The sequence below is a fragment of the Balearica regulorum genome, chromosome 10, assembly GCF_011004875.1.
Source record: "Balearica regulorum gibbericeps isolate bBalReg1 chromosome 10, bBalReg1.pri, whole genome shotgun sequence".
NCBI lineage: Eukaryota > Metazoa > Chordata > Aves > Gruiformes > Gruidae > Balearica > Balearica regulorum.
The window spans coordinates 14,379,502-14,396,063 of record NC_046193.1 but is presented as its reverse complement, the minus strand read 5'-3'; the positions used below and the strand labels follow the sequence as shown (position 1 = coordinate 14,396,063).

Here is a 16,562-nt window from a genome sequence, read left to right as displayed (position 1 = left end):
CTTAAACGAAATCTCAGAGTGATTTCCTGAATAAAGATTGTTGTCACTACCTCAAGTGCAGCAGGTTTTTGTTTATTAATAGTGCTGCTTAGAGAATGGCAAAGAACTTAGCTGAAACTGGAAAGTCAACAACAATAAAGTAAAGCAAATACCTTGTTTTCTTCCAATGCCCTTTTTTCTTACCGATTGTCTTAAGAAACAGGGTAGATATCTACATTTTTCTTCAAGTCTGGGGAATTCAATGTGAAATCTCGTAAATCTGGCCTGTGTATTTTGGCTGCCCAAGGGATGAAGATGTCTCAGTGATTTACTGTCTAAAATAGATTATGCCCCTCAAATTGGAAATGTTTTCATAGATGTATATTTGCAATTGTTTATGACAGCAAAATAGAATTTTGCTGTCAGGAGGAGACTTTGCTTTGAAGAATCAAATAATATGTTTCGTTAAGGGTCCTAAGTAAGCCAAAGAGAATTGGACAGTAATGCTTGAGTAAAAGCCATGTTGAATATAAATTTGTGATAGGTCTCTGAGAATGTTTTTATGCTAGTATTATGAAATCCAAGGCTTGCTGCAGTAAAGCTAGAATTTCTGTAAATTTTTTATAAAAAAGCTTTAAAAAAGAAGTATACTTGGGAATTTGTGTGATTTCTTCTGTTATTCATGCTAGAATTTCCGAACAGTTTTGTGAGTTGTTCCTAAACTAATTTTCTTTTCTGCTGAAATATTTTACATCTTGTGTCCATAATTGGCCATTTGGAGAACAGAAAATCTCGATATACCATAGCTTTTTACTCTGGCTCTGTATTTTTGTACCTTTAGTCAATCAAATTAAATTCTGACTCATGTATATGTGTGATATTTGGAACTTTGTTAACTTCACACAGAAACTTTTCTGTCTCCAAATACTCCAAAAAACCTGCCATAGCGGTTGGAGTGATCAAGCTTCATTTCTTTGAGAAGTTGGAGGAAATAAGAGAACAGCAAAGCCATTCCATGGCCTTCCCTCCCCAAACAGGACAGTTTGAATTTTTTCTGAACTACTAGACACCCTTCCCTATTAAAGTAGCAGAGAAGCAGCAGGGTGATCATAGCAGCTGGGGGTAGGGGGATGCTGACTGGCAGAGTAAAGGGGTACCTCAACAATATACAGCATCTTCAAGCAACTTCAGACCTCCCTTTCTGATTGTTTACAGTCCTTGGAAAATAATCTCCTTGCACTACATTGAGAGAAAAGTGCCATGGTTTTGCTAACATAAAAGATACACTTACGTTAAACACATATATTATGACATAATATGATGGTGTGTGAAAATGCAGTGCCGTGTAATACATGCCTGTCAGATTAGATTGTACCCATCAAATATTAGAATCTGTGTGTTTTCCTAGGTATCTTGGTTTAAAAAAAATCTTGATAGATCATGGTAACTAGATGGTTTGGAGTATTATTTTTGAAAGAAATGCTATAATAGGTCTTGTCCTGTGATACATCTCTAGCACTTTGGGAAAAACTTCTTTTTTTCCTTAATCACTTCACTTGAGGTTAGTTATTTATGTGACAAAAGAACTGTTTTATTACTGGCAATTAAGTACCAGATCTGATCAACAAACTGAATGCTCAGATTTGTTCCAGGAAATTCTGCTGCCCTACTCACTTTTTTTTTTTTTTAATATTACACTAGAAAATGAGTTATTTCTCATGTTGGGAAGTGACTTAAGTGTCACAAGATTATTTTTGTTTGTATGCAGTTTTCCAGTATTCCAAGTATCACAGCATAACAAAAGCATATTATCAGTATGGAAAATCTCCAGTAAGTCATAATGTATTCAAGATATTAATTTTATCTAAATGTATCCTCAAAGAAAAATAGTATAGCATTAGTATATTTATAAAATTCTTTAATTCTTATATCTAGAAAAAAATCTTTAAGTTGGGGCATAACTTTGGGGAAAAAAGGTGATTCATTTCTAAGAAAGCATTTTACTCTATACTTCATTTCTTAATGTTTGCACCATCCATAGTACATAGTTAAACAGGGAGATGTAATGGGAAGTAGTCTAATATTCAACAGGTTTCACAAGACAATCAAGAGGAAAATCTAGACTCCTAAATGTGATAAATTTCCATAGAATTTTCCCTTATGGGCCATTGATATTTCCCATTTCTAGACAATTTAATTTATCTTGATGTAACAAGTCATACAAGAAAGTTTCCACAGTAAGTGATGAAGGCAGAGTCATAAATTCTCTGAAACTCCCTTCATTGTATCTTGTTACTTGTCTTAAGATAGTGCTCTAGGAACCGCCGCACTGAATAGTCTTCTTGGAGTACAGCTGTTGACAAGAGTCATGTGGTAACCCTGCAGTACAGAATTACAGTATGGATCTGAGCACTGTAGTTCAATGGTCAAGGATCATATCGGAGAAAATATTAGCATGTTCTTTTCAGCATCCCTTCTGCTGACAGCTGATCCAGTGCAGTTGACTTACATCAGGGTCAGAATATGATCCGTGTATCTAAAAGGGATATTACTAAAACCTAGAATACAGTGAAAATATATTTCTGTGAAAAGGGAAAGTATTTATTTTCGTTCCCCACACTGTGTTAACTATGTAAACAGTGGTACCATAATCCAAATAACAGCACCGTTATTTGTACATTTCAGGGTTCGGAAAAAGCTGCTACATGCCTCCTCCATTCTTGGTTATCCCAGTTTAGACACGTTGAGCAAAAGCCTTTCTCCATAAAGACAATAGCTCCCTTGATTTCAGTGGGGCAGCATTTCATTTGATGTGACGGGTATTCAGGGCTTGTCTGTCTTCAATCTTCTTTCAGCTCAGAACTAAAAAATACTCCTCCCTCTATAACGTATATCATAGACTTAAGTTTTCATTTAAAATCAAGTTATTTTCTAGCCCAAAATGCTGTTTAATTTTATAGTGATTTAAGGACAAAAGCTTTGATTTTGCTTTCACCATGATATTCAAATTAAACTGCCAAGAGGTTTTTGCATGCAATCCTGAGCAACATCAACCCCAAAAGTGTGGATGGTGGCTGCATAAGCAGCTACAGCAATTTTCTTTGAAAGTGGCTTGTTTATCAGTTAATTTGGCCATGGCACTTCATTCCTACGTATGGTCAAGTTGCAGGCAATAAACCATTTGAAAGTAGAAAGATGCCTTCTAATGCAACCGTTACATGTTAGTTGAGTCTTGTAGAAGAATGTCACATAATTTAATTAGTACTTCTTTTTAGGAAGTAGAAGAACAGAAGTGAGGTTTTTCATATGTTTTTTTGATCTGTTCAAAACTGAATACTCTGTGCTGCTATTGGAAATCTGGTGCAACATCTAGAAATGCCTTAAAATGCATTTGGGGATATTTTGAGATGCTAAAAGAAAGAAGCCTAACTTTAAAAACAAGATACATCTAGAAAATGAAAACTCTTCTTGTTCACATGAAAATACGTGCAGGGAATTATTGCTATAAAGGTATAAATCCAGCTAGTCTGGATGCAATCTGATTCTGATTTGGTATGAATTCAAGGCATACACAAAAGAGGTACACCCCTGATGAGTCTGAAGAATTTCTTACTCCTGAATCAAACCAGGGAGTATATTGAGAGGCCAGTCTGAGGTAGAGAGGGAAGGAGATTTAAGCTTAGAGAAGAAAAGAGAATCATTTTGAAGAGAAGCATAGGCAGGGTAAAGCAAAATAATAAAAGGAAGAATTCAGTGGAAATAACAATACGGTTTCAGGTGAAAATGTAAGGCTATGTGAGGGAATGGGGCATGAATACCATTTGCTTGTTTACTGTGGTTTGAAGTGTAGAAAAAGACGTTCAGTTCTATGCCTTCGTTCTGCACTGAGTAATTTTTCCCAAGAGCTATCCAAACAAAATATCTCAGTTAACCTCATTTAGCTCACCAGGCCTGATGAAGTACCCACAGCAAGGAGGTCAGCAGCTTCACTTTACCTTTTTACCTTTGGTTACAGTAAGAGACAGTTTCTTTTTGATGGCATTTGTTAATGCTACTGAGGAAACAAAAAATTAAATCTCTTCCCAACCGATAAAGCGCACACTTCTGTATGCATTAAACGCACCAACCTACTTTCTGGTCTCTAGATAATGTAACCTATATATCGTTGTGTGATCCTGGCTGTAAATAGATTCTGAGCGTTGTGAAACTGCTGCTGTTAGCATAACAGGCCATTACTTATTATGAAGTGTTAGGGCATACAAAGCATTCAGTTTGCATTAGCAGTCTGAGAACAAGGTGAACATTTATGATGAAATTCGAGGTAGAGGTTGTGTTCAACTGTGAATTATTTCCTATCAAAAAGCTATAGATCATATAACTTAGATTTAGCTTATATGAAAGATGGACAGGTTCAGAAAAGAAGCTACAATATATAAAGCATCTGTAATAAAAGTGTATGGCTTTATCAGTGTATTTTAGGCTAAGGATTCATTTCTGTTACATGAAAACATTCCTGCATTTTACTTAACTTCAGACAACCTAGATTTAAAATTTTTATTGTCTGAAAGAATCTTACTTCCTTTTGTAAAGCTCTTTTGTATAGATTTACCTATACTGGACATTTAGGTGACATCTTGGATACCAGACATTCAAATTCTTTCATTCTTAGAGGCCATAAATTCACACTGGCTGCCTTTGTTCGTACTAAAACATTATTCTTTAAGAGAAATATCACTTAGGAATACTTTGATCCACTATCAGTAAAGGTACTTGTGGCGAACTGCTCCATTGGACTTTGTAAAGTCCGGTTCTTAAGCAAACTCTGACTGACGTTGTTTCACCTCAACTAAATACAAGTCTTCAGAAATATAATAAAAATGTGAATTGCTGTTCTCTTGAAGGTAACAATTCAGAAGTCAAAAGATTACATGCTTTAAAGAAAAATTCTGTCACGTCTGTCAGATGCGTTGTTGTCTAAGTGAATAAGAATGATATATTCTTACTTTTCTTACTTAACACAGGTGAAGATGACCTCAGTGCCGAAGATGATGATGAAGTTTTGACTCTTTTGTATGATCCGTGTCTGAACTGTTACTTTGATCCAAATTCTGGGAAGTACTATGAATTGGCATAGTCAGATCATAGGAGGATGTTGGTTTGTATTCAGAGTAGGTTTATCTTTTAACTGTTTGTAAAGTGTGACTGAGCTGTATAATTTATCAGGTAACTTAAAACTTGAATCAACCAATAGTTCTGCAAATTAATATATTTTTAAAATAATGTCTTATTTTTATAGTTTTGTATTAAGTTGTACTGCAGTGGAAAATCACATAACATAAAGGTTCCTTCTAAGACATTTATTTGTTAGTCTAATTTATTTCCAATATTCAAAGGTTCTATATGGAAGTAAATGAAGTTGAACCAAGAGGGTTTGTGGTGTTCATCTGTAAATTGTGGGTTTGCTCAAATAAAATTAATTTTTTCCATTACTTGCTTACTGTGTATTTTTATTGGCTCTGAGCGATCTTATTTTTTCTACTCTACTATATACAGTGTGTTGTTTGAAGGCCTCTATTTCATAAGCTCACTCTCTCCCTTTAGTCATCAGCAAAAGCAGTATTTTCCTCATCTTCAAGAAATTCTCTGCTGTTGCATATTACAGTAATGGGATGATGTCAAAGCTGTAGGGAGGTACAGTGTGTACGGTGCGGTGCGCTTTAAGGTGTGTGCATGGGCAGTTTATAAATGTAGACCACACCAGAGTAAATATGGCAGGCTCTGAGAGTACCAGCTACCATCTATGTTACTGATGTAATGTGACGTGGGACTGAAGAGCAGTAAGTGATGGTTTCACCACTCAGAAATGGGAGCCTTGTTTCAGGTAAGGCAAGAAGGTGTGTATATGATTCATATGGGAAGCTGTGCTCAGAGTCCAGGTCTTACGTGTTTGTATTAGTTTTTCCATTACACCTTGCAATAAAAGAACGTAATTTACCTAACCCATCTGCTTTGGTGCAGGTTTCAGTGAGAGTCCTGAAGTTCCAACTTAGAGATTTAAATTGCCTGCATCGCTCTGCATTTTTTTTCCTATGGTACATAAAATATCCCTATTGACCATGGACAAAGACTATAGATATAAACCAAACTGTACATAGCCTTCAAAAATAAAATCAGCATATGAAATTAATAAAATACTGTGCATGGAGATGTGTCAAGCTTTGCTCTAAAACCCAGTTAACTTGATATTTCTGCACTGCCATGGCTGCTACATGGCTCCAAGCAGTGCCCGGCATTTCCAGCCCCAGAGCAAGGGAGATTTGGCAACACTCTGCTTGCCACTAGCAGCCCCCCAACCGACAGGACACTTGCTCAAAGGGTAGATAAATCATTAAAAAAATCAGCTGCCTGGTATTGAACAAAAAGTGGTGTAATGGAGTTGAGTTAGTGGAACAGCTTTGGAGCCCACCAGTTCAGTACGTAATGGCTTTCTGGAAGCAGTTGAAGGGAACGTCAAAATCACATGGTAAAAGTGATCTATAGGCATTTCTGGTGATTCTTGTTCTAAGTTTCTACTTGATTATATCCAGTGCTATTCCACTGTAATTATTTACAAGCTGATTACTTAGTGAATTTTTAAGAATAATGTATTTGAATGTCATAAACTGCGCTTAGTAAGCTCAGTGGCAAGTGATTTAAAGTGATATGTCTGTAAATTATTTGTAATTATGGATCCCAGTTAATGAATATCCTAGAATCAATTGAAAATGCAGTTGTTAATAGAGGCTTGGCATAAGATCAGATTGTGTATTTGGCTTCTGTGGCAGGTACAAACACATCATCACAAATTGATCCAAGTAAGAGTAGCACTGAAATCCACAGGAAGACAGAATCTGTGTTGAGATAATTTACTTACCCTGCCATAGCCTGTTTCTCCCAGAAAGATTTGTATCTGTTCCCGCTAATGCCATAATCAGTTTAAAAGTTCAATGAAATCATAATTTTGACCTTCAAAAATCAGATGCTAGCTTGTACATGCTTGCGCATATCTAACCACTTTCTTTTTTAGCATCATTTAGTGATAAGGACGGTGCTCCCTGTATCTGTGGCGAGGGCTATTTATAAAATGCGTTGTTAATTTTCCTTTCACAGCCCCGTGTCTCACAGGAGCGGCTGGGTGTCCTAGGGCACCACTGTGAATCTGGACTGGGTCACTGATCCTACTGAGATAACCGCTCACTTTGGGGGGGGGGGGGGGGGGGGGGGAATAAAAGCAGTGGAGATCCAAAGCTTGGGCAAAAGGCAGTCCTCAGAGACTCCACGCTCTTATCCCCACCTTTAATGGGATGAGGAGGCAGGCAGGTCCAGGGTGAGTCTGTTATTCCAGACAGGTTCATAGGCAAGTCCAGATACACTGTTTTCCTGTCATTAGCACAATTGTATGTTATAGGTAAGTCCTGCTTTTCAAAATCAGCAGTTTGGGATCCTTGCCCTTTGTGTTCTAGTTAGTAGCTTTGTGGCTTCGGCATCCATGGGAATTGATTGCCGTAATGCTGTGAGCAACACCTGTGAGTTGAACGGCATGAAAGGCTTAGCTACAAGGACTGTAAGTTTTGCTCTCAATGTTTTTCTTAATGATCATCCTGTGAACCTAGAACTAAAGCGCTGCTGGCACGCTGCGTGCTTTTTGTTTAGCTAATTTGTCAAAGCCTGCATTCATGGCAAGTGATGAAGAACACAGAGATTTGCTCCTAGCACTCATGCGATGTTTTAGTCCATGACAATCACACAGCTCTCACTAGAGCATGCCTTCCAACAGGTAAAAAGACCCATGTCTGGGCATAAAGGTTCAGGTTAATGAAACTGCAGAGATTTATTTCTACAGACCCAGCATCAGTTATGATTTTTGGGAACAGGAATGTTGAAATGCAGTAAATTTTAGTAAGGCTTCGTTAATGTTTCTTGGATGTGCACTGAAAACAGAAGATTGGAGTCAGCAGATCCCGAGTCAGTCAATTGGTGTCTCAGGCCTTTCTATGTTCCCTGCGCACATGATGTGTGACAGACATCTCTGCTTTGTTTCCAGTTGCTAAAAGACACCGTCAATCGCCTATCAGACAGCTCAGGGGGAAGAAGAAATCGTTAAAACACTTTTGAGCCACAGCCCAGAGCAGTGTGTTTCTGTGTCCCTGGAATGGTTCTCCCCATTTCTCTCATTCCTTTTGCCTTGGGTCCATCAACCACGGTTTTCTCCAAAGCCTGCCCAGATAACCAGGTTTCAGCCTTCAGGTCTCTGTGGGCTGCAGCAGCATTGAGTTGCAGGTCACAGACATCCTGGGACATGGGAGCACCAGCACAGACTCCTCCAAGCAGCTGCTAGGACTTTGTAATCTTTGATATTGCGGTACTGTCACTTGTACCTGCGCGCCGTGTGTATATGTGAGCCTCATTATGCCACACAAAGAACACGCTCTGTCCTAAGGAGCTTACAGTAGGACATCAATATTGATTTTTTTCCCCCTCTGCTGCTGTGGTTACTAGGTAAAAAAAACCATGAAAAGTCATGCTTTATTTTTCACATACCCTTCAGCCATAAAGCGTTCTGTTTAGGGGTATATCTTCTAAACTTCGGGCCAAATGGCAAGCTTGCACAGGCTGAAAAATACTTGAAAATAATTTTGCATAATGCATTTCATATTCAAGTTATTTTGTCATGGTACTACTCTATTTTAGAAAAGGGCTTATTTTTTTAAGCTATGGGCTACATGTAACATGAAGACAATCCAGTCTGTCTTTTCTATGTGGTATTGCTGATAATCACCACTTTTCTCATGGTTACCATAGTAACTTGGCATCCTTATCTGGCACCTTTTTTGGCACCTTGAAAAAAACTATTTAAATTCAGTTCCCTGATAAACTGAAAGCTTGGCTTCACGATACCCATGGGAGTACGTAAGTGTAACAACAATACTTGTCATTTTTTCTTATTCAGTGTTTAACTTGCTTGTTAGCAGCTGTACAGGCAGTTCTAACTGTGATGTTTGGGGATCCTGCTGCAGGCGTTATAACCAGTGCAAATGCAAACGCTCTGGATGAAACCAGAAACAGCCCTGAGCTCCCGAGGGGTCACATTCAGCAGCCCACGATGCGAAGACCTGAGCAGGATTTTGCTCTTACGCCACTCTAAAAGCAGTTCTGCTTCCAAGCTTGACAGTTTTCAAGAGGAAAAATAATCTGTGGACATTAAACTACACGGTAAGAATTATTATGAAGGTTCCTGTGGTAAATCAGTGGTGAATCAACAACCTTGTGATGCTTTTAATCCCTTTCCAAGCGTGTGCCATCCAGTCTGCGTGGCAGATGAGAGCGAACCCAGGCTGGGGATGCTGGAGAGCTGAGAGACATTTTTGAAGGTGAGTCCAAGGCCAAAGCAAACACCAGGTGCCCCAGCTGAGCACAGCTCCCCAGCAGTTCCACCTCTTTTTTGCTCTAAGGGCACCAAAACGGTGCTTGTGATAAAGGTTGTTTCTCTAATTCTGTTAAAATGGGGCCCAGATATGTCCCTCCGCTCACACAGCCCCCACACTGGTGCCCTTAAACCTCTCTGCACAGAAGCGCCCTCATCACTGAAAGAGAAAAGGAGATGTCAACACCTCAACAGCTGGTGTTAGCTCCCGGGCATCGGGCACAGCGGTCCAGCGTGTCCGCAGAGGGGCTGAATATTTGCTGAAGCCGGAGTGTTTGGTGATCCATCCCTGCAGCTGTGGCCTCTTCAGCAGGTCTCAACCTTTTTCCTTTGTTACCGTGTTCTTTTGCCAAGACCTGGACAGGTTTGAAAGCTATGCGGTTGCAAAACAACAGAGGAAAAATGCTATCAAGAGCCATTAAATAAAAAGCAATTTTAACTTTGCAGTGTGGCTGGAGTGCTTCTGGGGACTGATGTCGTGTCTTCATCCTGCTCCTCACAGATACCCTCCCTGGCCGGTGCCAGAGATAAGATGGGCTACGCCAACAGTGGGACATTGGCTACGCCTCTGCGCTGACCAGGTACAGCCACAGTAAAATACTTTTCATGAAGGAAACCAGCTAGGCTCCTAGTGCAACTCTTACTACACCGGTACTGCTACTGTACTTCAAACAATGTTTACAATACACTGCTTAGGGTTTTTATGTATTAAAAAGTTTATTATTGGATGATTGTGCATTTTATCTGTGCGGGAGACCAAAAAACCTTAGGTCACGCAAATTACAAACGTCGTTTTAGAGCACTGCATATTTATTAGGCCATCTGCTACTGCAGTGCTCAAGGCAAAAATCTTCATACAGGCGATCTATTCACAGCTACTGTTTTACCACCTGATGTGCAAAATATCAAAGCTCTGGATGCATTTATTATTGTGCTGAGTAATTTTCTAATGAATTCATAAAGCTCAGGAAATGTCCCATGCAAGAATTTCCTTTACGTTAGGCTGCTGTTTTCTCACCGGGGCTCGTGAGGGGCCTCTGAGGAGGAATCCCATCGCGTCAATAGGTTTGTTGTGCTGAATGCGTGGCTGGGTGGCACTGCGTTTTGTCTTTCCAACCTCGGTAAGATGGATTTTGGCTAGAGGGCCTGGCAGATACCTGCATGGCATTTCCCATGAATCCATGTACAGCCCAAATTAAAATAGCTCTTGTTTTCCCAAAAAGAGCGGGGGGGTGGGGGGGGGGTGGTGAAGCAAATATCTTCAGAAACAGCCAATTCCAAAGTAGCCCTAATGCCTGGGTGAGCCACGTGACATTCACAAGAAAAACCAGAAGATGATCCAGCTTTTGGATTTCTTCTTTTTGACTTTCTAGTAACCGAAGAGCCTCCCAAGCTCAGTTTTTCAGTTTTCAGCCCTGTTCTCCTACTTGCAACTGTAAATCCTGGGAGCACGGACAGCCGCGCCGTGCCTGCCCGCAGCCTGCACCCCAGGGCCTCTCCTCCCTACGATGTCAGAGTCCAACAGTGTTCGATGTCACCAGGGCAAAACTGCTCCTGCACTTAGACGTTTGCAATTAGTTTGCAATACTCAGTGATGAATGACGGAGGGTGAACCGAGAGGGCAAGTTCCTGCTCAGGAAAAGCGATGAAATGGTCAGCGTGATAAAATACGGGTGTGCCATCTGCATGCACACACCTCCCTGCACGGGGCTGTCCATCCCCAGCACACCGCGCTGCTGGGACTGGGCAGAGGAATCCAGGGCTGGGCAGGGGCTGTGTGAGAGCCTGGACACCCACGAAGGGTTCCCACCACCCCCAGCGAGTTGCTGCTCTCCTGCAGTGCCACATAGTTCCCCCACGCATCAAGGGTGCCGGGGCGCTCCGGGGCAATACCAAAGGGACCAGAGCTAAACATCTGCCTTGTCGAGAGGCTCCCAGACACAAACCCACGGCACCCTTTCCTGAGCAGCAACGACAGATGTTATTCAGAGGGATGCATTTCATGAGGGAGTCTCTTACAGCAACAGACCCTTCCCCTGCTCTGTGCACGCTTACACAAGGCTGGGACTCTACACTCAACCCCGTGCAAAACGTTGAGGCTCCTCCATGTCTGCACTGAAACAGCTTCATCCTGCCCGTGGGTGTCTGCCGCTGGAGGTGAGCGCCTGGCAGCTATTGTGCTGTTGACACATTACTTTACAGTGCCCTGATCTCTTGCAGTGCGTTACACCTTATTTAATATGATCTGTAAATCCTCACGTGCCAATAAAAGGAAATGTCTGATCGGTCTGTAAGGTGCTCAAAGGACACATCTTTTACTGACGTCTTCTGTTAACTTCCAGCTTGTGAGCAAAGCCAACGCAAGCCAGGTGCTGAGGCACCCGAGAGGAGCACGTCAGCTCGCATCGATCCATCACTCCATCTCCTGCTGTGACTTCCCCTCCAGAGCCACCTGCAAGCCACACGCACAGACAGAAGGTATTTATACCTTCCTCCAAGTGAGGCACGGGGATTGAGAGTACTCTGTGCTCTGATCATGTTGAATGTAATTGTGGGAACACTTTGCCACCGTTAGAAGTTAACGATGCATTGTTTAAATGGGAAAGAGACATTCACAGCCAAATTTATAGCTGGAGTTGTAACCCTGAACCCCCGGCACAGTCCTGGCGGTGCTGAGCCGCGGCAGTGCTGCCATTGCTCGTGGCAGGGAAGCCACACTCAGCCCCGGCAAGGCTGGCGGTCGAGGGGAGCTGCTGCTCCGGCCTCGCTCCCTGGGACACGCTGTACCACCCCTCGGGCTCCGCTGGCCCCAGCCCCATCCGTGTGCATCCCACAGCCCCACAGTCCTCGGCCACGGGCGCTCACAGGTTCCTGCACAAAGTCTCCGGTGCATCCGGAGCAGCCCAGTGAAATGGTGTAGCTCATGAATTTCCTTCCCCTTGCCGGTATTCTGATACCTCCAGCTCTGCAGCCCTCTCAGCTGTAAACTCAGTGCCGTGAGATTAAAGTTTACAGCGATGTGACATCTTATAAACCTCATAAATATGAATTGGCAAGGCCCCTTAACAATGACAGATTTTGCACAAAATCTTCAAGCACTATTTCAATCTCAGGGCTCTCTCTCCATTGCAGTGGGTGTGCAGTGCCATTAGGAAACATTGACTGAATTATAACCTTTTATTCTTCAAAGGCATCTTTTTTTTTCTATCTGCAACAAGGTTTTATTTTGACCCAATCATGAACATAGAAAGTGTAAGAGATACAAATGCACTTAGTGATAGATTTGTTTTCTTTGGAAAAATGTGCTAGGAAAACAGCTATTAATTTGGAGGTTATTTCAAAGCTAATGGCTAATTATTATTCTGTGGGATTTTTTTTTTTCCAATGACGAGTTTAGTTAGCTGAACGGTCCCTTTCCATTTACAGCGCTGATGTTTCTCTTCCCCTGCATTAACATGTTACCATTCAGAACGAATGGCTGTGCTTTTGGCTTTGAATTTTTCTTCCACATTTTTGACAATTGTTTTTTATGTCTTGTATAAATCACTGTAACACATTATAAAGTCAAGCACATTCAATGCCTGTGAATAGTTAAGTTACTGTTGTGCAATAGCCCATAACCATATTTTAAAGCAGTTACAGTCTTTTGTCAAGCACGTGTATTGGCATATCTTTGTAACTGGATTACTGAGCATACCCTAACAACTCTTAAACAGCTCTCATGGACTGTCATGTAAATCCTTCTTAATTCACGGTTTATTGACCACAGTGGTTCTGGCTGAGCGTCTGGTGCCAATTCCGTCCCGTGGGCAGCGTGCCACCTGCTACCACGTCGCCGTGGAAATTCCCAAAGTTCCTCTTGAAAGTCCAATCTCTGTGTTGCAGTCCATCACCGCTTCCGTAGGAAAACCAAGCCGGCGAGGTCGCGCCGTTTGCCGTGGGTCGATGAACGAAACAGCCCGCGGCCAAGCAGGCAGAAGCCCTTGAGTCCTACCGGCACCCCACAAGCTCGTGGGAAAAGCCTTGGTTTTGTGTGGGCCAAGGGAGCGGGAGGGCCCCATCCCCACGAGCAGGAGGGTTGGGTCCTGGGGAGACGGGAGGTGACACCCAGCACTCGGGGACATTTGTGGCTGTAACCAGCCAGACGGCACCTGTATCTGCAAACCTCTTGGGTGGCCCAAATCAGCATACAGCAACACCTAGGACACCACACTGCCATCAGCGTGGGTGGAAGGGGTTTATTTTGCTCGTTTTATGGGCTGATTTATGGCTTGTTTACTTGGATGCCTCACCCACATTGCTAATGTTGTAATTAAACCTCGTTAAAGTGCTCAGGCCCCCCTCAGGTATGTAGTGTAACTTTTTTTTCCTCCTAACGATTATTATATAGGGAGGAAAAAAAACCCGCATGGTGAGGAAGGGTGTCAGGCAGGCTTGGTTGTAATAAATACCTGTTTAGCAGGCAGAGGATGATTAGTCCTAAATCAAATTGTATATTAAAAGTGGAAACTGCTGAGATTGGTGTTTACCTGTGAAACCAAAATTACTTTGTGAAGAAAATAATTATAGATGCAGGCTCTCAAAAAAAACCCAGCAGTCATGAACCTCCATTAAACAGTTAAAATCGAGATGCTGCTGTGAGGCGCAGCATCAGCACATCACGTGTGGGTCGGCTTGGAGGAATCTCTGTGGCAGGAGCATGCCAGTGGGCTGTGCATACGTGCCCCGTAGAGCTCTACCCCACATTTTCCTGGTGCATTGCAATGCCTTCCAAGTTTAAGGTCTTCCAGGAGATAACAAACCCCACAAAGTAATATTAAATTAGGTGAAACAGGGCACAAGGGAGGAATCTTATTACCAGAAAAGGCTGATGAGTTCAGGGAATTAGTGGGGAAAAAATGAAAATTATATTAATAATAGTTGTTTATTACCTGTAACGAGGCACCAAACACCCTAATGAGTGAGTACGGAGGCACAGTGCTCGCCCCTGGCCGCGGCGCCTGTTTCGCAGAAGCCCTTCCCCTTGCTGTAAAGCAGCTTCAGTTCAGCTTAACTCAGTGCTGGATTTGCTCAGGGGTCTCTCCTCCGAGGCTGACCCAGCAGTTACTGCCAGGAGAGAGTGTCTATAGATTTGTGTCTGTACAGATACTTACACAGCTCGGTGTGCGTGAGTGCCGGTGGGCCATCCTGGTGGGCAGGAGAGCCCCGGGATGCTCTGGGGGAGCTGCTCGGCCGCACGTGCAGCACCGGAGAGGAGGTGTTGGGGGGCGGGGGGGGGGGGGGCAACACCGATGGCCCCACAGCAGCAGAAAACCCCACGACGCCATACAAAGGCGTATTCAAGGTTCTCGCAGGGCCAGGGAGCTGCTCACTGTCGCCTAAACCTGCTGTCCTCTGCGGACGCAGAGCCAGGAACAGGGCGGCCTCGGTGGCCCTTTCCTGTAACTCTCCTCTAGCACTGCATCGTGAGACGGCTCTTCCAGGAACGGTCTCCTCGTGAGTGGCTTTACGGCTGAGGCACGCTGGAAGCTCACCAAGGATTGCGTGTTTTAGTCAACCCTATCCAAAAGCAGAGTCTTTCTGGAAATAGCAGGCGTTCCTCACGGAAGAGTGGTTTACAGCCAGATCTGGAGGAGTCACTCGAAGGACAAAGATGCTGACAGCCCTCGGGGAAGTGGTTTGGTCTGAACCCGGTGAGCTGTGTGTTGATGCGGACACAGCCGGCAGCGCTGGCGCAAACAGCGCTGCTCCCCAACACACGTCACTAACGTGCTGGGACATCAGTTACTCACCGGCAGTTTGATGGTGTCTTAAAAGTTACATTATTTGGGAAAGAATTGTTGAGGTGCTGAGAACAGCAGCAGAGCAAGGGGCTCAGATTCCCTGAGCTGAAGAAATATGAGTGTCTTCGGTCCGGATTAGCACTTTCCCCTCCTGAAGATGACAGAACTGTGGTGAGGGACCCCCGGCAGCCCCCTCGGCCTTGACTCTTGCCCAGCAGGAACAGTTTGGCTCAGGAGCTGCACCACTTCATGCAGCTCCTGGATGGATACTCAGTGACTGTTGGAGGTGGGAAGAAAAAGAGGAGAAAAAGCCGGATTTTTCTTGTGGAGCTGCATGAAAAATTTTCTTTATAGAGTTTTTCAGGCAATTAGCCAGCGGTACCAGATGGCATGTGGAATCGTTCCTAAAAATGAACTGGTCGAGATGCTGCCCTACATAGAAGTTAATGGATATTAAAGCCACGCGGTTTTCAAAGAAATGCAGACAGAAGTACAGGCTGTTTGCAACCTGCTTGGCGCAGCTACACATTATACGTGTGTGCGTGTGCGTACACACAACCATTAAGAAGAGTCATTACTTTTGACACCATTTCTCTAGAGTCAAACGTGGGAGACCAGCTGTAAGGAGAGCCCAGCGGAGAGATTTTGGATGCTCTGGACGTGCCATTTATTGATGGGCGAACAGCACCTTGCACTGCCTCAGTCAGGAGGGAATTTCTTTACGTGTTACACAAGCGTCCTTCACGTTTGGTCAGTCTGGCCTGAAAACCTCTGGAGCAATTTGCACCTTTGCAAATTTTACCATTTCCTTTAGTAGCATCAGCCATTCCCTCCAGGACCAAACTGCTCCTGTGATGGCTTTGAACTGCATCACTGATGAACATCCTCTTGTCTACAGCAAACCTGCTGGAAAAACATAAACTATTGAAATATAGCAGGTAGAAGAAAGACTTTTTGCTCTCTGAGACCATAATGCTTGAGCTGTTGGTGTGTTTCCACTGTAAGGGATGAGGATGCCAGGGCTCAGCGTGGGGTTTCGTGCTCTTTCAGGCATCTCCTTCGGAAAGTGAGGAAGGCAACTCCAGCCTCTCACTCATCAAATCCCTCAGTATACTTGTCTTAACCAAGAGTAAAGGCTAAACAAACACATCTAAACAACTGAAAAGCACGTCAACATCCAACTTCAAAATAAAATGCGGTGAAGTGTGAAATTATACCTTTTATTCCATAAATCTCTAGCAACCGGCACAGTTCTATAACTCGTATCACGCTTTAATACTGGCAGAGTTTAACACACCATGCAAACCCCATAAAGTAATTACATTTCATCTCAACAA

The 16,562-nt window shown here is 42.9% G+C and overlaps 1 protein-coding gene across 12 annotated transcripts in view; it reads left to right on the top strand.

Annotated features, from left to right (window-relative positions):
* Positions 1-5,468, top strand: part of CFAP20DC (CFAP20 domain containing) — an 82,515-nt gene extending 77,047 nt beyond the window's left edge. For all 12 annotated transcript variants that reach the window (XM_075762282.1, XM_075762286.1, XM_075762283.1 and 9 more), the window contains one exon: positions 5,001-5,468. In XM_075762282.1, the coding sequence (XP_075618397.1) occupies positions 5,001-5,113 (113 nt within the window). In that variant the 3' untranslated portion in view covers positions 5,114-5,468. The remainder of the gene's footprint in view (positions 1-5,000) is intronic.
* The last annotated feature ends 11,094 nt before the right edge of the window (positions 5,469-16,562 follow it).